This window comes from Thunnus albacares, chromosome 13, assembly GCF_914725855.1.
Source record: "Thunnus albacares chromosome 13, fThuAlb1.1, whole genome shotgun sequence".
NCBI lineage: Eukaryota > Metazoa > Chordata > Actinopteri > Scombriformes > Scombridae > Thunnus > Thunnus albacares.
In genome coordinates, this window is record NC_058118.1 from 11,457,515 (window position 1) to 11,481,693 (window position 24,179).

At 40.5% G+C, this 24,179-nt stretch overlaps 1 protein-coding gene across 1 annotated transcript; it reads right to left on the reverse strand.

Moving 5' to 3' along the window:
* Positions 1-556: 556 nt before the first annotated feature.
* Positions 557-23,065, reverse strand: c2cd2l (c2cd2 like). The gene is made up of 15 exons (XM_044369556.1): positions 22,778-23,065; positions 22,019-22,468; positions 11,065-11,160; positions 10,589-10,708; positions 9,838-9,948; positions 8,770-8,883; positions 8,521-8,620; positions 8,301-8,433; positions 8,076-8,140; positions 7,693-7,814; positions 6,932-7,100; positions 6,714-6,815; positions 6,036-6,169; positions 5,206-5,419; positions 557-2,715 (listed from the first exon to the last, which is right to left on the reverse strand). Exons 2-15 carry the CDS (start codon positions 22,382-22,384, stop codon positions 2,465-2,467), a joined length of 2,097 nt encoding a protein of 698 aa, XP_044225491.1. The 5' UTR covers positions 22,385-22,468; positions 22,778-23,065; the 3' UTR covers positions 557-2,464.
* Between the last annotated feature and the right edge of the window lie 1,114 nt (positions 23,066-24,179).

The window sequence follows — 24,179 nt, forward strand, 5'->3', positions numbered from 1 at the left end:
TATTGGCGTAGTTGTCCTGGTCTTCAACCAATTAGAACGGGCGCTCTAGAAGAAAGAAACGCGATTGGCTGTCTGGTTGTTTAGACGCAAAAGGGCGGATACAGAAGACCAATCCAGTGTCTTCCCTCCAGCTTCAAGTTTTTGGCGCTTACAAATTCTGCGGTAAAGCAGATCTAGTGCAGCATGTATTTTATGCACATTGATGCTGCATGTCACGTAGACACAAGCATATTTTCAGTTTACCTTTAAGGCTCGGTCATGTTTTATCTATTATCAGGCCAATTTATGAATATTCCAGGTATAGTTTGCCTCTCAGAATACTAAATTTGAAGCTTCACAGGGAGGATATGAAATACATCTGTGTCAGAACTCATTTTGATGCCTTTTATACAATCTCAGATGATGCCAATGGGCTCATTTAAACCTAAATGGCTCTACAAAGGCAAATTTTGTATTTATATCATAAAACAAAGGGTTCCATGCCTTAAGGTAACAGAATAATGCATGTTAAAATGGATAAAAATAACAATCAATAAGTCATTCAGTCAGATCCAGATTGAGGCTTCAAAAATAATTTATTTTCAATAAATTAAACATTTTCAAATATAACAACAGAAATAATACACATCTCAAATTTTGCAGCCGCCTTCTGTTTCACACTCCAGCCATATATACATATAATGTGCCTTTAGACACTGAAATGGCTTTGTTCATTTTTTTCAGCATTCTGAATTGGTTGTAGATTTGTAAAGCACATGGTGCATGTTCATCACAGTCCTTATATAATATAAATATCCGTTCCTTTTCATGATGCAAAATAAACCTGAAAATTAAATAAAATTACTTAATTTGGTTGCTCTGAAGTCCCATAATGAATGCAGTAAGTTAAAAGATTTTTCTTTTTCTCTAACATAATGCAAATGTATGTACATTTTTACATCCTGATTCTACCATTTTGCCTTTGAAGGATGCAGCATACTCCTTTGAATCTTAGCTTGAGTATCACGTCAAAAGGATCATATGTTAATTACTGTCTCTAGTTGCTAGTAGCCATTTCATATCTAGCCCTGAGTACGTCCACTCCACACATCACTGTGTCGCAAACTTTGAATAAATATCAATCTTGTTGCTCCCAATGTCTCTGCAGAGCATCTCTGAACACTTCCTTCAGACTTCAAAGTTCAGTTTTTTCCAATCCAAACTGCAGAATTGTTGCAGTATTCGCACTGATGTGAAACTTGAGGTTTACAATTAAAAATAGATGAATAATGCTCTAAATGTTAACACACAATTTAGTTTTTAGGTTTATAAAAGATTTTGCCTGCAAACAATGCAAGACATTTTATGAGAGCACATTAGATGCAACCTTGCTGCACAGTAATGACGGTTATTGCGATAATTTTATGTCCATAAAAGTATCAGCTGAAGTCTTAATAATGTGTCTAAATTCACTTTTGAATTAATTGGAGTCAACAGGAGAGACAAGGACAGCAGGACCTGGACATGTTTTTTTTTAGTTTAGTTTTTTTTTTTTTTTACCGACAACAGTCAAAATTTAAAAAGTTTCAACTTTGCCCACCTTGAAAAGTCTGCTAGAGATCCTACAGTATGTGTTTCACTGACACTGATAGACTGTATTTATTGTTTTAATAACAAGTCTGAGTTATTCTGAAGAGACGATTCAACTGAAAAGAAGGGTTGAAGTTTCAGAAGCAAACTGAAATGCATTTATGAGCAGAAATTTCAATGATATTTCACAAAGTACCTTTATAAAATAAAAAGTACAATAAATATATGATCTTTTTCTTATAGATACAACATTGAACAACATTCTAAAGCCATGTATAAGCAATTATGAATGAACATTACAACTAGATTAAGAGTGTTTTTTTGTTAACTTATTTAAACTATGTTTAAAATTACCTTTGTATGGAAAAACACAGCAATGTCTATTTTACAGTGTAATGCAACTATGATGACTTGTTTTAGTAAAATAAATAGCACTTGTTTCATGAGAACCACATAATAATAAATTACTTTTATACAACCCAAGGATTTTACATGTGCTGCTAAAAAACATAAAAGTCCAAAGTGCGACCAACAGTGTCATACTGGAGTTTTATATCATTAGATAGTTTTCGAGTATTTCCACCATCAGTCACAATCAAACACTCCTGCTATAGTTTGTGTTCGAATGGTCCACAAAGCAGCAAATGCCTCGAAAGAGATAAGCTTCATAATCACTTTTCAACTTCAATAATGCGATTAAGTGTGACTTCTGTCCTGAAAGTGCAATAATTTCTCTCCAGAGGAAAGTCCTTGCAGAGGTATCCTCCCTCTGAGATGTACAGGTGACAGCCCACCTGGAGTGTTCAACCTGTCAAAGACTGGATTCTTACAAATGTTTAGTTCTTCCTCTGACAGTAATAGCAGGATGACACAAGTCCTGTCCCTGCAATGATAATCAGTTATCCAGTGAGCTGGTTCCTCCGTTGGTACTGGTGGCTTTGCCTTTTGATTTGCCTGATGAACGGAAAGAGAAGCGTTTGATGAGACGCCGAGAGAAGCTGCCAGACTTTTTACGGCTGCTGGTTGCAACAGCAGCAAAATTAGTGTCCATGTTGGAGATGTCTTCATGCGACTGGCTGAGGCAGGACTCCTTCTCTCGATGTCTTCTGCGGAACAACAGCTTCGTACCACTCTGTAGAAAGCCCACTGGAGGAAGCAGACAGAGTACATCACTGCGTTAAAGAGGCACCGATCTGTGTAATGAATTAATTCACTGATTTCATGTGACAGCTCTACTGTCAAATAGAATGAATGTTCTTTTTTAGCACTCATAAGTCCTTTAAAGACCGCTTTGGTCTGGTTGGGTGTGTGCTGCAGCATGGACTCCAGGGGGCAGTGGCAGGACCGAAGTCATGTTATATGGCCTATAAATCAGTGATTGCTCAATTGAAGGTTTGATGTTATGTAAGCCTGATTTGTTTGCAGATTTGTTTGCATCATACATAAGTTTTTGCAAGGATTTATGTATCCACTCTAAACTACAATCAAATACAATAATAAGTCCTCAGCTGAACTCAGGCAGCTTCATAAAACAAAGAAGCTGCCTTTACAAGTGGAAACACAGCTGTGTACAAACAGGCCAACTACACATTTCAGGAGGCCGGTAGGGTAGCCAAACACAAACACTCCCAGAACCTGAAAGGAAAATTTGCATCTAACGACCCAGCTGTTGTCTGGAAACCACTGCGGACCACCACAAACTACAAAAAGTAAACCCCTCACAATTATCAACTTGCAAACGACTTCAATTTATTCTACAGATTTGACGCCTCTCAATCTGAGTCTGCTCCCCCATCCCCCTGCCTTCCACTTCAAACCCCCGAGCCACCCAGCAATCCTCCGTGCTTCTCCCCCCTTCCCCCATTGATGATAACCAAGGGGGAAGTCTGCAAACTTTTCAAAACCCAGAAAGCCAGAAAAGCCCCGGGACCAGACTCTGTTTCTCCATCCATCCATCCCCATCAGCTCTGTGCAGACCAGCTGGCCCCTGTTTTCACAGACATTTTTAACCACTCCCAGTCCCTCTGCACAGTCCTAGCCTGTTTCAAAAAATCTATCATCCCTGTCCCCAAAAAGCATAAAATCTTGGAGATGAATGACTACAGACCTCTTGCATTAGCATCCTTGGTTATGAAGTGCTTCGAAAGGCTTGTGTTGAGACGCATGAAGACCATAACAGATCCCCACATAGACCCCCTGCAGTTTGCCAACCGGGCCAACAGGTCAGTAGAGGATATCATCAACCTGGGCCTCCATTTCCTCCTCAAGCACCATGACATCCTAAACAGCTACCCCAGAATCCTGTTGCTGGATTTCAGCTTTGCATTTAACACCATACGACCAGAGCTGTACCAGCTAGGCGTGCCTGACCCGATCTGTCAGTGGATATTCAGCTTTCAGACAGATAGGATTCAGTGTGTGAGGATGGGTAAGTGCAACTCCAGCACCCTGTCCCTCAGCACTGGAGCCCCGCAGGACTGTGTGCTCTCTCCCCTGCTTCACCCTTTACACTAACGACTGCACCTTCACCAACTTCTCAAATTCACTGACGACACAACGCTGGTCAACCTCATCCATAACGGCGACAAGTCGGCCTACATGCAGGAGGTACAGCGGCTGGCATCGTGGTGCAGTGCCAACAACCTGCAGCTCAACGCCACCAAAACTGTTGAGATGGTAGTGGACTTTAGAAAAGGCGACACTGTCTTGCCCCCCTTCACACTAAACAACACAGCAATTCAATAAGTTCAGTCATTTAGATTCCTGGGCACCACCATCAGCCAGGACATCAAATGGGAGAACAAAACACTTTCAATCCATAAAAAGTCTCAACAGAGGCTCTACCTTTTGAGGCAACTCAAAATATTCAATCTGTCACATGGAATGCTGGTGCGGATTTACACCACCATCATCCAGTTCATCCAGACCTCCTCCATACTGTTCTGGTTCCTCTCAATCACCCAGAGAGAGAGACACAGGCTGCAGCCCATCATCCGCAGCTGCAGCCTGCCCTCCCTCCATGACATCCACACCTCCAGAGCCAGGAAACAGGCCAGGGGCATACAGACACAAGAACACTTTTTTCCCCTGCGCCATAAAACTCATTAACTCATAAGCCTAACTCCCCCCTCAGCCTGCAGACCTGCTGCTATCTGTCCCTGCACCTGCCACTAACGCCCACCCCACCCACCCACCCAGTGTAACAGTGTCATCATAACAGTGTCTGTGTTAGATTTTTTATTGAACCCACCCAATGTAACAGTGTCCATGTTATTTGTTAGATTTTTCACTGAATATAAATGTCTTTGTATGTTCTGAAAGCTGAACCAAGGCAAATTCCTTGTATTTCTATACTTGGCTAATAAATGGTCCTTGAATCCTTGAATGTGAAAAATACCACTACTACTACTGCTTTAATGACAAGAGAAGGTGCAATCAAACAATTTGCAAATCCAGTATCTTAATTGCAGAATTTTGTGTTTGCAAATAGCATTAGACACTAATGGAAACTGAACATCTCCCCCTATGCTTTTAGTACAAAGACAAAGCAGCAAACTGTTGTTGTCTTTGTGTGTGAAGTATTCAAGATATTCTCTGAGATCAAACCTGGTAATGTGCAGCTGAGGACTGTCTTACCTTTATGGTCCTTGAGGCTGCGGGTCTCCAAGGCACCAGTGGAACCAGTGTCTGATTCCACATCGTCTACAGATGGTCGCTCCGACACGTCGGAGGGTGTTGTTTCATCCGGGTCCTGGTGATGCCCCGCCCCGTAATGGTTGCCATGCATGGCGGCGTCCATAGCTGCAGCGTAGCCGCTCGATAATGCACAGTCATCTTCTGAGAGCGGAACCTGACGAGCAGTAAATTGAAACAAATGATGTCCTTTTTAAAAAATTAGCATGTTAATTAAGGGGTTATTTTGTCAGAGACAGAGAAACGGATGTTGGAATCCCAACTTAAAAACGCTGTCTGATGTTCATCTTACACTTTCAACATCATGACACTTACACATCCCAGTGAAATGTGTGTCAGGTTTCAACTGCAACCTCTTGCACTGAATACATTTCTACAGGCTTAAAGGCAAAAATCAGGTCAGAAGACTGCTGTAATGTGATCCAATGGAGGGCTGTGACTGTGGACTAAATTTGGATAAAACTCATTTTTCCTGGCTCCATTTCATTGTATTTTATATTCCCTAAAAGTAGCATTTGTAGACTTTGTTAATGGCTCACTGATCATGTATTTGGTGTGAAGTTTGGTAAATAATCAAAGAAAAACTAGCTGTGCAGGTAAATGACATCCTACTGGTAATAGTAAACTGAAAATGATCGAACCAACTTAATAAATATACTGCACTGCAGCTCTAAAAATGAATAGAAGAACATCTCATGACTCTAGTTTTATTTTATCAGTGAAGGCAGAAATTCTACAACATACTACATGTGACATAATTTCCGTTCTCTGACCTTTGACACGCCCGAGATGATCAGCGTGCTCCTTTTTGTTGGTGTCTTGCGCGCTACTTTGGAGGCGGACTCTGTCAGCTGACGAATGGCCGTCTCTGCAACAGGATCCAGGCCGTTCGAGAGGCGGCTGCCCTCTGAGCAACAAAAGCACAAATATGTAAATCAGCATTAAAGTAGTGAACTTTTTTCAAAAAGTACAGTTACTTTTATACAACCCAAGGATTTTACATGTGCTGCTAAAAAACATAAAAGTCCAAAGTGCGACCAATAGTGTCATACTGGAGTTTTATATCATTAGATAGTTTTAGAGTATTTCCACCATCAGTCACAATCAAACACTCCTGCTATAGTTTGTGTTGAAACATTTTTTATTGCAGTGCATGACAGTTTGAAAATGTGTGGCTAATCAGAAATATATACCAAACTACAAAGAATATTATTTTTATGTCTAAGACATATTGCACAGTTAAGAAGGTCTGTCATGTTAATCAGACTGTTTTGTACTTCCATATGAGCAAGTTGTTTACCTGTGACTTAACTACATCAAGGCTTTTTGAGCCTGGACATAGAGGGCATGCTGCATCCCTCTCATCTCGTGTTACACTGCTGCTTGTTGCTTATCCTACTTTGCATCTGTTATGTAAAACAATAGGTCTGGCCTGTCAGTCTAGAACTCACTGCTAAGATTGGGGCTGCTGCCGCCGCCTCTGCCATCAGACAGGATGGTGGGTTTCTTCTCGGTCACTTCCACTTTGGATGGGGAACACAAAGGGGAATCACCTGAAAGACATCATAACTATTTTATGTCATTGTTCATATTATTACAACATTTTTTTATCGCTCGTTTGTTGTACGTCCACCTCGTCACAATATAATAATTCGTGCTGTAAATTTACCTGGACTGCGTTCCAGTTTCAGTCGAGACTGGACCGTGGTCACAGTGGTGACGATGGTTCCGTCTGGCATGATGGTTCGGTCCATGTCGACTTTCTTGGTGGGAGTGAGTGAGGAACGAAGTGGTAAAGCATTGAGCGCGCGAGGTTCCTCTGATTCCACGTACAACAGCTGGAGGAGTCAAAAAAAACAAAACATGACAGAGACTCAGACGCTCTCACAATGATCACATTTAAGTCTTTTCATTTAGCAAATAAAATGTGTACTAGTGGTGGAGGTGGGCACTTTATTTAAACTCGCATCTGGAAATACAGGAGAAATTTTAGATGACTAATCAGTGAAGTTATAACAGGTTGCATGAGAGGTACGGGAGATGTTATCTCACACTCTGTAGGTTATTTTTTTCATCTTTTTGTTGAGAACAACAATGAATGTACCAATATGAAATGTTAGCCTACGTACATACTGCAGATGTTTTGTCTTTGGACAAAACAGCAGAGAAATCTGTCGATTTCAAGAAGGAAAAAAAAAAACAAGTAACCCTAACAATAACTCCTAACCTGGCTGAAAAGGCTAGAAGAGATCAGCTGTAAAGGCGTAACAATGGACTATGTATCAGCTGTTACACAACACTCTCTCTCCTTTTGTTGTGATTCTTTGTTTCATTCCAGCTTGCTTGATGTTAGATAATAAACTGTGATGTAACTGTTACACTTCATAGCACGACAATGTGTTTGAAACAGTTTCACATCTTGTCACTCACCTCTGCGGTGATGGTAGCGTTTGGTGCCAAGCCGTGGCCGGGGCTTATTGACAGTGTATGTTGTCCTGTAGGAACTTTGTGCTGGAGGTCCAAGGCTATGGAGGCGTGGCCGTGCAGGAACTCTACCAAGATTCAAACAAAACACACGTCTTAACATCTTTGTATAAACAGCATGAAAGCTGTTCATTAACTAGTAGTTCTGAGGCTGCAATAGGAGCATCTCCTGACATTTCTATTCCAAAACGCTAACAGAGGCCATTACAGTGAGTCTGCCAACAGAGCATTTTAGACATTAAAGGTTTTGCTTAAGCAGTCTAAACATTACTGCTGATCAGGTTTCTGAACAGCATCCAAAAGTAAATTGCTATCGAGCAGTGCCTTACGTTCCCTTCTGCCATTCCGCTCCAGAAGTCTTATTCTCAGCTCTTTGGTTTCTGGGCTCAGCTCCCTTCAACACACAGGACACAACTCTGTTAGCATTAAAGTGAAACCCCACGTCTACATTAACTGGACTTTTTCTCCAGGCTGGTTTTTCCCCTTTATGTCGGCATGAAAGCACACAATCATGACACATTAACAGCCGTTTGACGTCACAGATGCTTTCTTACAGAGTCATTTCTTCACTCCATTCCAGTGGGGCGTTGGGGTTGCTGGGAGCAGACAGGAAGCAGGTTGTCCTTTCTGTGGAGGGTTGGTCCAGGGTCAGGACGCAGCACAGCTCCCCCATTCTAGACCACTGACCTGCAAACACACCGCGACACAGTGAGACCTCGGGAATCAGCAGGGCGCTAGACTGAAATGATCTGAAGCTGAGAGAATATATCTGACCTTTACTTAAGGTCGCCCTGAGCTGCCGAAGCAATAGGCGTCGCACCAAGACGCTCTGGGGTACAGAATTTAATCCCACTGATAGATGCTCCATGGGGGCCTGAGAGCATGCAGAAAGAAGGGTTCAGAGCACAACAACAAAATCACTTCAGGCACAGGATCCACCATATAGCATTAAGTCACAAATGCATTTATTTCAGTCTTATTGCAGCTGTTGCTGTTAGCAGGAAAACAGGAGATATTTCTCACCAAAGGACTGGATGCACAAGTCTTGAGGTTGAGGACCATGGCTGGTTGAGTGCTGAACAGAGTATCTTCTATCAGTCCTTTAATCATGTCCAGGTCTGCCTCACCCTCAGTACCCTGAGAAGAAGAAGAATCAACAGATTACTCTCTGATGATAAACTGATATGTGTTGTAGCAGGACACTATGGACACAAATTGGGGCTTTTATTCAATTTTTATGTCTGATATCATCTAGGTCAGTCTCTAAACGTTTAGACTGAGGACAATCTCCCAGGTTTCGTTGTTAAAACTGGGTGGAAACAATTAGAGAGTTTAAAAATAACCCTGCATTGCAGAATCAATCCAAAGTCTTTAGAGCGGCCCTTCATGTTGGGGCGATGACATGCAGTTTACTACGGAGGAGGATAGGGGAAGAGCATAATTTCCGGTAAGGCGTGTCCCTGACAGAATGTAAGGGGTGTATGTTTGTTAGCGGCCGCTCTCACTGCCTCTCAAGCAACTACTGTGCATTTAGAAATCCCCGGACGGTAGGCGGAGATCTCTGATTGTCTGGTAATGCGAGACTAGATATCATCTTACTTCTAATAATATCCATGAAAAACAAATAGGATGTAAAAGTTTACCACCGCTTTAGTCTGAAACCAATTTAGTTTGTTCAAAAAACATTGCATTTTGGGGGGATTGAATGCATCCCAAAATATCATACTCATATTTGTCTTGACTACAGAGATCAAATTTAGACTTTTATTCGTGTTTAGATTCAGTGGGTATCCCAGAAGGCCTTTCATCAGTAGTGATAACAATGTCTTGTGCTACATATTTTGTTTTTGTTCCTTATTTTACTGCTTTTGTTACTGTCTTGACATTCAACTCACATGCAAAACATTCTATGTTAAATCTTAATTGAAAGAAAGTGTGAGCATCTTCTCAGAAAAAAAAAAAATTATATATTATTAATTAATTATTGTGCATTTTCTTTTTTAAATGTAAGGAACATTTTAGTTCACACACCCTGGTGCCCTCATGAAGCGGGCATATCATATTAGTGGTATCAATATCAGATCATCTCACCTGTCTCTGCAGCTTGCATGGAGACAAGGTCAGAATAAACGATGGCTGTTTGGAGAGAGTCCAGGACATCAGCAGTCCCTCGTCCTCCACGTCCTCCAGACACACAACCACCTGATGGAGACAGACAGGTGGAGCAGGTTTGGAAAACACATTAGACACAGAGGAAGACAGCAGGTCAACAGGCATGCGGTGGTTCTTTTACAACTGATCGCCACAGTATACTAGTAAAGATGTTATGTGTGGCATTTTTACATCAATAAGTAATTACCACACAATTTAATTTAGAGTCCTCTTCCTAGATAATTGGCAGCCTCTGAAACACTGTTTACATTAGAAAACTACAGGATGGGATTTTTTTATGATACAAAACATGTAGAGGGTCCTGTTCTTCCAGTGCAAAAAGAAATATTTCTTGTTATGCTAGGTGTTGGAAGGAGTGAAGTGCAGATATCAAAATATCAGCAAGAGAGAAAACAAACACTACTGTGACAGGAAGGAACAGAATTTATGGGAAATTGGTTCTTAATTTTGATCAATGTTAGATGTTCTTAACTATGATGTGATTAGTGTGCAGTGAAATACACAAAGGTTCTGTGATTAATGACAACTACAGTAAAAGCAGGACCAGTACATGCAATTTACGGGTACAAATTTGAATAACAATGCAAATGATGCTCTGATATTTTCATTTGTTTTAGAGGTCTGCCATCAAATGTGCAAATTGTGAAATCCAGGTGGTGTGCTTTTGTACCTTTGCCACCATAGGTGCTATACTGATCTGATAGGTATCCATGGAAACGGCAGCTGGTGACTGCTGGGTGACGGTCACGGGAAATGTCACTGTGTCCACCCAACATTTACAGTGTAAAACCTGTCAAACAACAAAAGGCTGTCAAAGGACAAAACTAGAAAGGGAGAAAAAGTTCATCCTTTGAGATGTTTCCGCAAAAACAAGATTCAATCATTACTAACAGACAGTATCAAAGTCCTCATACCATCATATCCTCTCTTTGACTATTGATTTTAATAGTCAAAGAGAAGATATGATGGTATGATCTGGTCTTACTGTTGTTAAATAAAAACTACACGATGACATACACAACTTTTGTATCAGATTTTCTGGCATGTATTGCTCCAATCAAAATTGACTGGATGACTGGACGGCTTTACAAGTTAAACCTGCGTTTATAACAGCTGTAATGAACATTTACCACAAAGATGACCTACCATTCGGTGTGATGATTGGTCAGTGCAGGTCACACTATCTATTGCGGAGGCAGCAGTAAACTGGAGACTGCTGTCAAAAGTGATCTGGATGGAGCTCTGGGAGAGAAAGAGGAAGAGAACAAACACCCTAAATATTACATAAGAGAACAAAGAGAGACACTTGGGGGTGACATAAAAGATTTTGTACTGCAGTGATACAGTCCTTAATGTGACTGGCTAGCCGTTAGTCATAATCCTTATGGATCTCTTCTGAATTAGTGAATGAAACTGCTTCTTTATCACTTGAACTAAAATGCAAATTAACTGGGGCAATTTATGAATTTTAAGCATGTTTGGTATCAGTGGTTGAAGAACTCGTAGACTGTCACATACACTGCTGATCATATAATTCTAATCACACACTTAAAAAATATAAACATTGTACTCCAGCAACCTCATCATCTTTGCAGAAACAGAAATGTTCCTTTAGGCAAAACTTTGTGATAGACTCCAGAGTATTAATGTGTAATTATTTTTTCTCATACAAAAGGTTCACCATGACAAAATGTCAGTGTTAAGTCTGATGCAGAAAAAAACATGAAGTTAATGTAATGTGGCAAAGCAGTGATTGAAGCTTAAGCAGCACTGTGGATTTGTGCATTCGGATGAATAGTGCCTGAAGATACTGGCAAAAGATTTACAACATATGTTTAACCAAAGGCTGGTAGGGAGTACATTCAAGTTAATATGAGGTTTTGTAATAATGCAGTTTCAGTTTCATTAAAATGTGACTCTTTTAAGCTGCTCAGAGGACACTGTGCTTCAGCCTCTATTATCAGAACTGCCTCCGTCAATGCTTAGTCACAGAAAAGCAGCTTTTACTGTCTGTGCGCTAGACTTGGAAGACACCCTTCACAAGAGGAATTAGTATCTCTGTAGAAAAACAATTCACCAGAACCGTGAAAACACCAGTGGCCTACTATCACTCTGTATGTGTGCCAGAGGATCTGTTTCACTGGATGGTTTTAATTGGCTCAGGAGATGTAAGTGAGAGAAAACAAATCCCCTATTGTCAGGGCATATGTTCCTCTAGGTCCAAGTCCAATCTCTATCAAACACAACGGCGGAGGCGGGGCAGAGGTGGAAGGATGATGTAACAAAGTTTGTGTCTGCGTGTGTGTCGGTGTGTCCAGCCAGAAGGGCAGGAAGCCAAGTGCAATGCTGCAAGCTTACGTAGGTTCCCTGGACCAACACTGCAGTCACATGATTACACCCTACAACCGGCTGTGTTTACTTCGGTTGGCTGGAGCCTCTAAAACAGCTCAGTCACCCAACCATTCATTATATCCAAAGTGCAGAACAAATATGATGTGAGGTATTTCAGATTGTGTAGCCTTAGAAAAACATTAATCACGGGGTTGTGTGTGTCTCATAGATGCATATTGCTAAAAAGGTTTGCGTCCCTGCAGTCAAACATCACAGGCATCTTTGCAATGAGGCTAATTAGAAACATTACAATGTTATGAGCAAATCCTCCTGAATGTCAGTGGTTTTTTGGGGCACCCACATTCTGCAAAAATTAGCATGATGGGAACCAATAGAATTACGTTTATATTTAGATAGTTTCTCAGCATTTTGCCTTTATTAGGCAGCTGGGAGTGTATGAGGATAGAGAGTGTGGTATGACGTGCTTGATGTTTTATATCAATCATGCTAATAATCCATGACGAAAAGAAACTGACAACTTAAAAATTCTGCATATTAGGACACATAGCAGTGCAGGACTGTCAAGATGAGTCAATCAAAATCTCGCATGCCTGAACCCATGCCTGGAGGTTGGGTCATCAGATTTTCGTTTCCATTCCATTTTTGTCAGCTTGGCTGGCTGCGTGGTTCTTGGGATGCCCATATTGGTTGGTCCACCAATTTGGTCCAGACTGAAACATCTCTACACATACTGTATTGGATGAATTGCTGAGAAATTGGATTAATTGTGCTTGTGACTTGTGTTTACCTGACCTTTAATCTAACACAATCATCAGGTCAAATTTCAAGCAGCCCAATACTTTCGTTTATGTCTAAATACTTTAAAAACTGATATTCTCATCAGCCTCAGCTGTACTTTGTGTTTCATGTTAATCAGCAAATGCTGGCATGCTAATATGCTAAATTAAGATGGTGAACATGGTAAACTTTATACCTGCTTAACATTGCTGTAGAGTGTAGACTCTTAGTCTTGTGTATGTCAAAAATGCTAATCCAGGACAAAAAGAACCTGCCAACTTTATATTTTTGCATCTTACTTTAGGACACACAGCAGCACAGACTTGCCACGATGTGTCCATGAAAATCTTGCAAGCCTGAGAGACGATTGGGTCATCAGATTTACAGTCTGTGTTGTTGCTGCTATTTGTTAAAAACAGGATGTTGATAGAATTTTCTGTTAAGAATCAGTTTCAATGCCAACATCGTATGTTTCGTGGACCGCAGTGTCAGTTTAAGATTTTGAAGCGTACATGTCTGGAGGTTTGGGCTGAATGGTGCAGCCATCAACCAGTCTGGTGTGTTTCCTCTCACATGTTTTGGTTTACCATGTCCCTGAAATAACATATGGTTGGAAAATATTCTAATATTACTGAATTGAATCTTTGAGGTAAAGCCTAAAACATCTAACTGGTTGTAGGTTTATGGTTTTCTATTCCTTCAAAAATTGATCCCACTGGCTTCTTATGTAGCCATCTGGTGCGCTGTGGTGTTGTGTATCCTCCTGGCAGAGGCCACAGAGCTCATTCTGTCATGGATAGGGCACTGCTAGCAGCATAACCACTTATTTGTCCTTGTGAATCACCACTGTTCAAGTGTGTACGTGCAGGGTATTTCTGGAAAGAGATAGTTCCTGAGGACATCTCTGGTGTCACTTTAGGTTTGTCAGAATCACCCCCTTTGGGTCCGACTGGCTGAACGCCTCAGAAAAGCATGTGGGTCAACCAGAAATACACTCTGCCGGTGGCTTTTGTTGACCCTCATCTTCTTTTCCTGCCTTTTCTTTTAGTAGTGTCTATCTGAGGTTCAGGTTACATAAGTGACAACACTTATGGCAAAAAAATACTTCTGAAGTAAGTTTAGTGATTTTGAGAAAACATATACAAAAAAATCTAGGTGTTAGAGCTGAAAACATTTTTTTTACATGAATACACAGTTTTGCTAAATGTTGGAGTGATTGTCCCAGTTCTCCAAAGTAAACCAAAGTGTGTTTAATGGGTTTTTCCAACTCGATATTTATCAGAGTTCGATCACACTTAAACTGCCTGTCTGGAAAGACTATATTTAGTAAATATATTCTGTAAAGTACTCAAGTAACCTGAGAGATTAATGTCTGCCACAGAAAGACTGTAAATTTTGGCTGATGAAGCGAAACTGGCTGGTAAATTTGCATCTTATCAGCGGCCGTGAGCGAGGGATAGAAAGGTTAGTTTACTGCACTATCATAGCAAATGAGTGCTGAGTGCTTAACGTCCCCTGTCGTTAAGAAGAAATCTACTTGAGCATAATCACAGGGCATTAATCATCTACCAGCAGCTTCCAGTCAGAGAGGGAAGATGTGAACTGTGGCCTAGGGCTAATCACCAGGCTCTTTGTATTTGTTGATCTTGAACGGACAGGGAGCTTCCTTCCCTGCAGATGCACACTTGTATGCTCTATTAGTCCTCCTCTACCACCCACTGAACCCAGTGACGGTAGCTTGACATAATGTGTCAGCTGCAGATGCACACACAGTCTGGCGATGCTATTATGATCCGCAGGTCTGAAGAGGCCAACCGGTCCAGTCCTTCAAGCCTCCTCCACGAGCTAATCCAGCTAGAAACATCTGAATGGCTCCATATCAAGTCCTTTTGCCAAGACAAGATTATATCCAGAGGCTTCTGCAGTGATACTTCAGCAGACAGACACTTCCTCTGGATAAACAAGTGAGTCATGAAACAAGCTGCATCATGGAATTACTGTCCAAAGACGCAGGAGGAAGACCAAAAAGACAGTATATGCTGTGGAGGTTAGCATTTTATGCTGCTGAACAGATTGTTGTTTCTATGTTTAACATGCCTATGTTTAAGGAAAACCAATACCGTGCAAACCATCCTCATAGCTTGTGTTTCATGCACATTAACCGCCAGCTAAATCAGATGATGTGATGTTATAACTGGTATAAGAAGTAAACATTGTCATGTTAATTGTACAAGTGTTTGTGGATACAAGTACAGTACATCTAGTGACCTGTGTGTGTGTTAATGCAGCAAGCGGACGTCCTTCGCCACATATAGCTGCAATGAAGCCGTAGGCCAAATTCATTATTATTAAAGGGGCACAGTGAGAGTGAGAAAAAGGGGGGTGGGGGTCAGTGGAGGTACAGTAGACTTGACATATCTTCAAATCTGTGAAGAACCCAGCTGCAACACAAGGACAGAGCTCAACCACTCTGTTTTTCACCCTGAGGTTGCGATTCTCTCCTCTAACCTATCTCTTCAAAGACAATGCAGCTGTAGAGCCATCAAACTCACACAGTATACTTCCATGTGTTGTAGTGTTTCCTGTATTTTGAGTTATTGATGTAGTCCTACCTAAACATCATGTATGCCCACTACAAACAGATATAGAAATGCAGGCATTAGTATAGGGCTGGGCAATATATCGATATTGTGATGTGAGACTAGATATCCTCTTAGATTTTGGATATTGTAATATCATGATATGGCGTAACTGTTGTCTTTTCCTGGTTTTAAAGGCTGCATTACGGTAAAGTGATGTAATTTTCTGAACTTACAGACTGTTCTATTATTTGCCTTTACCCACTTAGTCATTATATCCATGTTACTGATGATTAGTTATCAAAAATCTCATTTTGTAAATATGTGAAAGCACCAATAGTCATCCCTACAATATTGCAGCAATATCGATATCGAGGTATTTGATCAAAAATATTGTGATATTTGATTCTGTTCATATCGCCCAGCCCTACATTTGTGTTTACTATTTGCTGCTATTCCCTATGTCTATGTCACTACTCCCAACCTCCCTGTCAGGATTCAGTCTCTTGAATCATTTTTAGTCTGGTCTTGTTATTTTGAATCCTGGACTTCAGGAGTCAGGGTCAGGTTTCCCCTCAGGAGGGTCGCAGCATTCTGACGACACTAAGAATTAGTGATACATGAGCTGTAAGCTTGCACTGTTTACATGGACCCCCATGAGTATTGAAGCATTGCGTCACTCTCTACTGCAGTGAAGTCAAGAAGGCCGAAGAGAATATCAACAAGGACAGTCAGACCTGAAATGAATGTGAACTACAGATATGAACATCTTCATGTAAGACTGATAAAAAACTACCAGGTCACCAAGCACAGAGGAGCCTGCTCTATGAAGCTCAATATCTCTATAAATAAAAATGAACCCTAAAACACTCTTTGCCATGTAACAGTTTCTACCTAAAACTAAAAACCAAAATCTAACAATACAAGGCATTGATGACTAAATCCAACATGTTTGATATTGCTACTGAAATATCCGTAATGTTCATCCCTATTACTGTGAACAGCTTAACTCACTGAGTGCAGCTACCCAGTTTCCGGTGAATATCATGTTTCACAGTGATCTTAAGAGCAACCAAGTCTTAAAAACCCATGATGTGAAAGGCCACACTTACAGGCAACACCAGCCTGCATATCATATTAGCTCATTTTCCACATCATGTGTGAATAAAGAGTAAGATATTCCGACAAATTACCCAACTTGGGACCTAGTAAGACTTTCAGATTTTTTGTACCACAGCTCTAGTGAGAGCAAAGATACTGAAGAGGTTATGATACTCTTACAATAGATAGTTTCAGGGCAGTGTGAGTGAGGCAGTCATAATACACTGTCAGCTCTACGTTAAATAAAAATGATAGAAGGTGTATCCGCACACTAAATCAAAGCTCCCTTTAATTTCATTTGGTACTTTTTTCGACCAACTATTTTTCAGGCAAAGGGTGACTTAAAATCATGTAAGATCCAGAAATAATGGATAAAATGTGGCTAAAATTCTCTATCATGGTGTATGTCATTTTATACCACAAATTTGTGATATATAATACATTTTCTGAAAAATAAATTCAGATATTGTTAATGTATAAAACAGTGATACAGGAATTTCTGTTTTTGGTTAAACCAGCAAATCAAATAGTTAACAAATGGAGGTACTTCATCACATTGATGCAAATACATACAAATCCAACATGACCATAGAAACATTAATAAGAGCTATTAATAAGGCAACTATGATGATATAAACGGTTTGGTTAATAGCTGGACCCATAATCACTTTTAACATGGTATATTTTTCATTCACCACTTTTTGATGATGACCAACTATATAGTTTGAGCTGCAACTAACGATTATTTTCATTTTCACTTAACCTGCCAATTATTTTCTTTCATTAAAGGAACAGTTTCACATTAAGGGAAATATGCTTACTAAATGTCTTGCTGAGAGTTAAATGAGTAGATTGATGCCACAGTTTCAGAGTGAAATTTTCTGCCACAGTGCATCATTTCAAGTATCATGTATCATGTTGAGTTTCACATGGAGAAAGGAGAAAAATCATTTGTGAATCAATAAAAAAAGCCCAACATCATGGGGCCTGCAGAGTGAAAGGTTTTGCTGAACGCTGTTTATTAATTAACTTGCCTTTATTTGGATGAATTTCAACATAATTATTTAAAGACCTCTGTCAGCATCAATCTAAAATGCCGAAGAAGTACTTAGGCTAATGCTATAAAGGATTTGCATGCTAATCCCAACATGATGACACCGAAGCTGTATCTTCATCGCCCTGTGTTCCTCCGGAGGGGCTCATGTTTTGCTGATGTAGAAACATAATTGTGAAATGCAAGACAGAGGTGAACGTGAGTCTTTGGGACCACAGTTTGGGCCGTTGCTGTAGTGTCTGTTTTCCAAGCGGCCACAGCAACATGCCTGGCAGGTGGCAGGTGCTTATTGTATGTAAGAAGCAAAAAATATCTCCACGAAACACCCGACAGCAGGTTTTTCCAATCAAGTTTTGAGGGAGGAGGTGAAAAGCCAGATCATAAGGTGAACCAAGTTATAACAAACAAGACAAGGATTGTGTCTTCAATCACAAGGCCACGCCGGCTCTTAGATATACCTCTAGGTATATCTATGTAAAACAATGTTTGTCTTTTGTAATCTCAGTGTCATGTTCCAATCAGTACCATAAACAAAGTGAAAAAGTGATTTGCATACGCCCCAGACACATTCAGAACATCAGATTGCTCTGCATGCAGACACAATGACTGGTAGATATTTTATTGTGATGAGTGAGCTCGGGAAGCCTTGGCTCACACTCTCAGTTCACAAACTGAACGCCACATGGACAAAGAGGCGTGGACAGCTTGTCTCTCTCTCTCCACTGCCACTGACGCATTTATTCAGTCTGGAGAATTATCTTAAAATAAACGTCATATAACTTATCACTGGCAGGTGAAAAACTTGTTTCTACTTCTTTCTAGCCTGTTAATTGCATTTTCTTTTAGGTTCCCCAAGTGTTTCATAAGCCTAAAAGTCAGACAGTCACAGATCAAACCTACAGAGAGCCATGAAGATATAAGGTTCTTACATTAAATCAGGCTTTTGCTGAAAAATATCCATTGCAACCTTAAAAAAACAACGCCTTAAATGAAGCCTGTCTACTTTCTACAATAAGCCTCCCTTGTGTATTTATTATAGCCAAAGGGTGATTTAGATTCAAATTACTAGTTTTATTCCTAACAGAATATCTGTTCTATGAGCAATTACAGCTAGATTGTATTGTGATTTATTTTCCATGATTGTTTGAGAGAAAAACAGCATGTTTGTCCTCTGGAAACTCCATTAAAATCTCACTGCATACTCCAAGGTTCACCCAAAGTCACTCTAATGTTGTTGAGTTTCTTAGTAACTGACAGCAACAAAGGTCACATTGGATCATATAACCATTGGGCAATTGTAAGATAACTAAGCTGGCACACTCCCATTTACCACCATAAAGAAAGAAAGAGATGCAGTTCTAAAGATTCACTGAGCCCTCTAATTACCAACACAAAAATTAAGCTACTTAACCCTTTGATGAAAACAGATAACATAAAAAGCTCAGCGGGCTTAATGCTGCATACCAAAACATATGTGGTATGCAGAGAATATATATAAAGTAACTTGAGGGAATCACATGAAGAAACGTCAACCACTATAGCACCGTGTGTATACAGGACGGTAATGTTTACACATTTTCATGTATCCTTCTCAAAAGGAGAAGGTACTGTCCTCTTCATTTTTAATGAAGGTTCTGAACACGACACAAAGAATATCCAACTTTAAGGGAGCAGTTTGACATTTTGGTAAACACACTTGTTCACTTTGTTGCAGTGGCTTCTTGGAGTCTTGTCATGAGGTTGCGAGGCAACCAACAGAGACTCCCAAGAAGCCACTGACCCGGCCAAGAAATAGCTCCCTGTGAAACCACAACTTTTTTGGCTTTTGTACAGATTAAACAAACCAGAGTTAACATGTTAATTAGCTTTAGAGAAGCTGGAAAGTGTTATTTTCCCCTTTTGACAAAGCCAGGCTAGCTGTTTGCCTCGGCTTCCAGTAGTTATGCTAAGCTAAGCTAAACACTTCATACTTCATAATGAGTGTACAAACATGAAAATGGTATCTATTAGGGCTGCAACTAACGATTATTTTCATAATCAATTAATCTGTTGATTATTGTCTCGATTAATCGATTAGTTGTTTGGTCTGAAAAAGGTCCAAAAGTGGAGAAAAATGTTGATCACTGTGTCCTAAAGCCCTCAAGACCAACAGTCATCAACCCAAAGATATTCAGTTTACTGTCATTAAAAACAAAAGAAAACCTTAAAACATTCTCATCTGAGAGGCAGGAATCAGAGGACTTTTTTTCTTGAAAAATTACTCAAAACAATTAATTGATTATCAAAATAGTTGGCGATTCATTTAATAGTTGGCAACTAATTGATTAATCGACTAATTCTTGCAGCTCTAATATCTTCTCATAAAGAAAAAAAAGGCATTTTCCAAAATGTCAAACTGTTCCTTCCAGATTTACATTTATTACTAGTAAAGCTGGATGATAAGGTTTTATAAGATTTAGCAAATGTGTGCAAAATCACAATGGTTATTGTTGTCTGTTTATCATCATTATTATTATCATTATTATTTGGTTTAAACTTGGTAGACAGACGGCCTTTGGCCAAACAGATCAATTAATTTGGTTATGATGGTGATGAAACTTGGATTTCAATCATTGCATGTGCTGCCATCATATACAGGTGGGCAAGTCTAACATCTTTCTAATCTGGGTGCTAAAAACAGGCAAAGAGCAGCTTGTCATACAAACAGAGTCATATTCATTGCATCATTAGGCTACGACCAAATGTATTTTTTTCCCCCAAAACCAATATACCAAAACAACTGCACCATCACTGAACAAATATTTCAAAGTATTTACTTGAACATCTGAGAGGAAGTCTTTCAATCAGCTGACGTGAGGTGACCCCATATGAATCAAAAAATCGAGTGCTGTTTGTTGTCCATGTTCACTTCTATAGATTGATCTGACCCCTTTAAACTCCCCGTCAACTCATCTCTCCCTCAACACACACACTTTCTAAGCGGGGGATAGAGGATCCATCTCCTCTTCCACTGCTCATAGGAAACATCTGACTGTGTGGCAGACTTTGAATCACAGATCAAAGGAACTGTTTTCAAAGGAGAAAGACCTTTAGAAAGTTATGGTAAGCCTCTAACACATGCTTACTGTGTGGAGCACTGACCACACTGAAACCACTAGTTATGTGTGAAGCAGATCAGAAGCAGGTCAGACTGAGCTGGTTAGTTTGGTGGCAAAACAGTGATGCAGTTATTCGTTCAGACTTAAAAGTGACTTCCAGGTTTCTACTCTAAATGCTGCAGTTTTAATATAATTTGACAAACGCTGCTTTATCACTGGCAACAAAGGTTACGAGCGGCAGGAAAGGTGAGACAACCGTTCTTCTTTCTTGGACAACAGTATCGATTGTGCCTCTTTCTGATGTGATTGAACACCCCTCAACTCCCACCCTCCACCCTCAGGCAGAGGTATCAGACTATTTATATGAGGTGTGGGTGTTCATACTGTGGCTACGCTGACTGGTCTTGCCTCCCCGCTCTTATTCGCATTGATTCAGAGCTGTTACGCAAGGCTCTACCCCCCCATCCTCTTACCGATTAGAGACACTCCAACTCCCACACCTCCACCTCCCTGCCTACACACACACTCTTCCAGCGCACATGGGCACACCGACTGTGTGAGCCCTTGCTTAACTATGTATGCCTCTGCTTAGTGGAGTAACCTGCTCTTTTACACACTGCCATCATGTTTATTCAGTCCTCATCTGCAATATGATTTGTGCTACAACTCCTTCCATTAACAGCTTAAAGATCCCCTCCGATGTATTAAAACAAATAAAAAGACTGTTTGGAGCAATATTGTCTGTCTGATATGGTTTTTCCACAAAAAAAAGTGTAATTACCATGTTAAAATCCTTAAAATAACGTCTACTTCTTCTCCCTCATTAAAAATTCCAGAGTCTATGAATATGCAAGTTTCAAGTTTCCATATAACACTTGTGTAAGTTGAATGTTGAACCAGGATTGGCTCCAAACTAGTTGTGATGTCACAAATTATGCTCGTAGACCCGCCCCTTCAAATTGGATTTTTAATGAGCACAGAGAAACTTTCCACTTTCAACAGATGAATGGGAAAACAGCCTTCTAGTGTCAAATCTGCACATAAATCATTCTGTACAGTGAAGCTCAAACATCCAACTGAAGGAACAAGAATAAAAACACATTTTTGAGCGGAGGGAGACTTTAAAGATCTCAACTTACCCCATGCCTGCAGGCTTGCTCATTCAGAGCTTTGATCCAGGTTCTCTGCCAGTGCTCCCTGAAGGACTTGAAGGAGAACAGGGAGGTCAGCAAGCCTTTAACCCCGGCCTCAGATGCTGGTCCCCCATCCCGGCCCGAGCGCAGCTTCATCAGGAAGCCCCAAACACCTGCAGCCTGGCTCTGGCGGGGCTGCGAGAGGGGGAGCTGCAGCGAGGCTGTTCCTCCTCTGCCCAGCTTGGCTGTCCTCCTTGCTCTCCACAGCCGCAATACGGTCAGCGAGTACTGGAGCAGCCATGCCAGCACGATGAGCAAGGAGGCTAGGAAGAGACCCACCAGACACAGCCAGCCCAACTCCTGGAGCTCCATCACCGTCTCCTGGAGCCTCTCATATCACCAGGTCCAGATGGAAATATCAGGACTGTCAGTCAGAGCAGACCAGCCTCCTTTAGCCTGTGAACGGTGGCGAACAGACAGTCAATCATCCAGCATTTTGATGCCTACTTACACGCTATAACTGAGGAATAACCCAGAATACACAGGAGACACGCAGAGATGGTGGCTATAACCGCCATTAACTTTAATTTGCTTGTTTTGAGTGGCGTTAAAACACCGCTTGTGTGTGTATGAAGCACTGAAAACTGCATTAACATTACGTAGATGTCTGAGAATGAGTCGTGTATTATCACAGAGGACGATGCAGCGCAGGTTAACATACAAAACTCGGCGTCGACACTCAATTTGAGCTACAAACCAACCTACCGTTTAACTTGAACGGTCCGAGATGCAGGCTGGAGGGAATCGAAAGCAAGTAATCGTAACATGAAACGGGCTTCATGGCGATATGACACGCTGCCAGCAATAAATGTGTTTGTCCCATCTCAGAGTCATCTGCGATGTTTCTAACGATGTCTCTCTGCTGGCATCTACTGATTTAAAAGCGGAGCCATCACCTACAGGCTCCAGTAGGTTTAAAACCTCCGCTGCTCATACCCTCCCACTGTAAGCTCTCCAGAAACAGCAGCAGCGGCCCACAGATGGCGCTGTGGAGAAGGAAAGCGGCGTTATTTCTTTTTTACCACCCGCATTCTGAGAAGACCCGCCCTACTCTGCTTCTGATTGGCTCTGACCTTGATGTGCTTATTTTAATCCAATCATTTCACTCCTCGTGCCTAAACCTAACCAATCTAACGAAGGAAACGAGCACTAGCCAATCAGAAGCAGAGTAGGGCGGGTCTTCGTGCAATGCAGGAAAGAAAGCGAAATCAAAAAGGAAGTGAAAGACACAGCCATTCAAAATAACAGCAAAAACCTTAAAATGTCAAAATCATTTTCAAACCAGTTTTTGTAATAGTCGTTCACAGAGCAGAGGGCTCTAAAAGCCCCCAGTTCACCGTACATCAGTTGGGTTTTGTTTGTTAATATTATTAGTCGTATGATAACCTTGCAACATCCTACTACAATGTGCAATACTGGTGCAATATTATTTTCCTGGTTTCATAAACTGTAGTGTGTTTTTTAATTATTTTTTATCAATGTCATTGGTCTTTGGTTTTGTTTTTCTTGTTTTGTATGAATGATGTAAGGTATGTATGTGAGTATCTTAGGGAGATACATTTTTTGTGATGCAATAACGCTGAGCCCAAGAAGAATTTCCCTAAGGGGACAATGAATTATATCTTATCTTATTATTGTTATTTCTGCATGAGAGTAATAGCAAAATATCAAGCTATTATCAAAAAAGTGCTGTACACTATCCATCAAGTTAATCCACCAAGGCCCATCTACCTGCACCAGTGGTGTAATATAAGATAAGTGTACCTTACTTGTGGCTGTTTTTAAAAACTGTCAGTTTTATGCTCTTTCATACTTCTACACCACCTCAATTCTCAGGCAAATTGTACTTTTTACTCAACTATATTTGATAGTTATATTTACTAATTACTTTGCAGATTGAGATTCTACATACAAAACAGATTATGAGCCCATAAAATGTGATGCATTATTATCATGTAAACTAGCCAAGAATAAATACAGTTGTTACACATTAATGCATAAGTAAGAATAATCCAATAATAAATAACACTGACCATTTTTCCACTGACACAGCTGAGGCAATGAAACCGATAGTTGGAGCTCTCATAAATGAGTTTTTGACAACAGA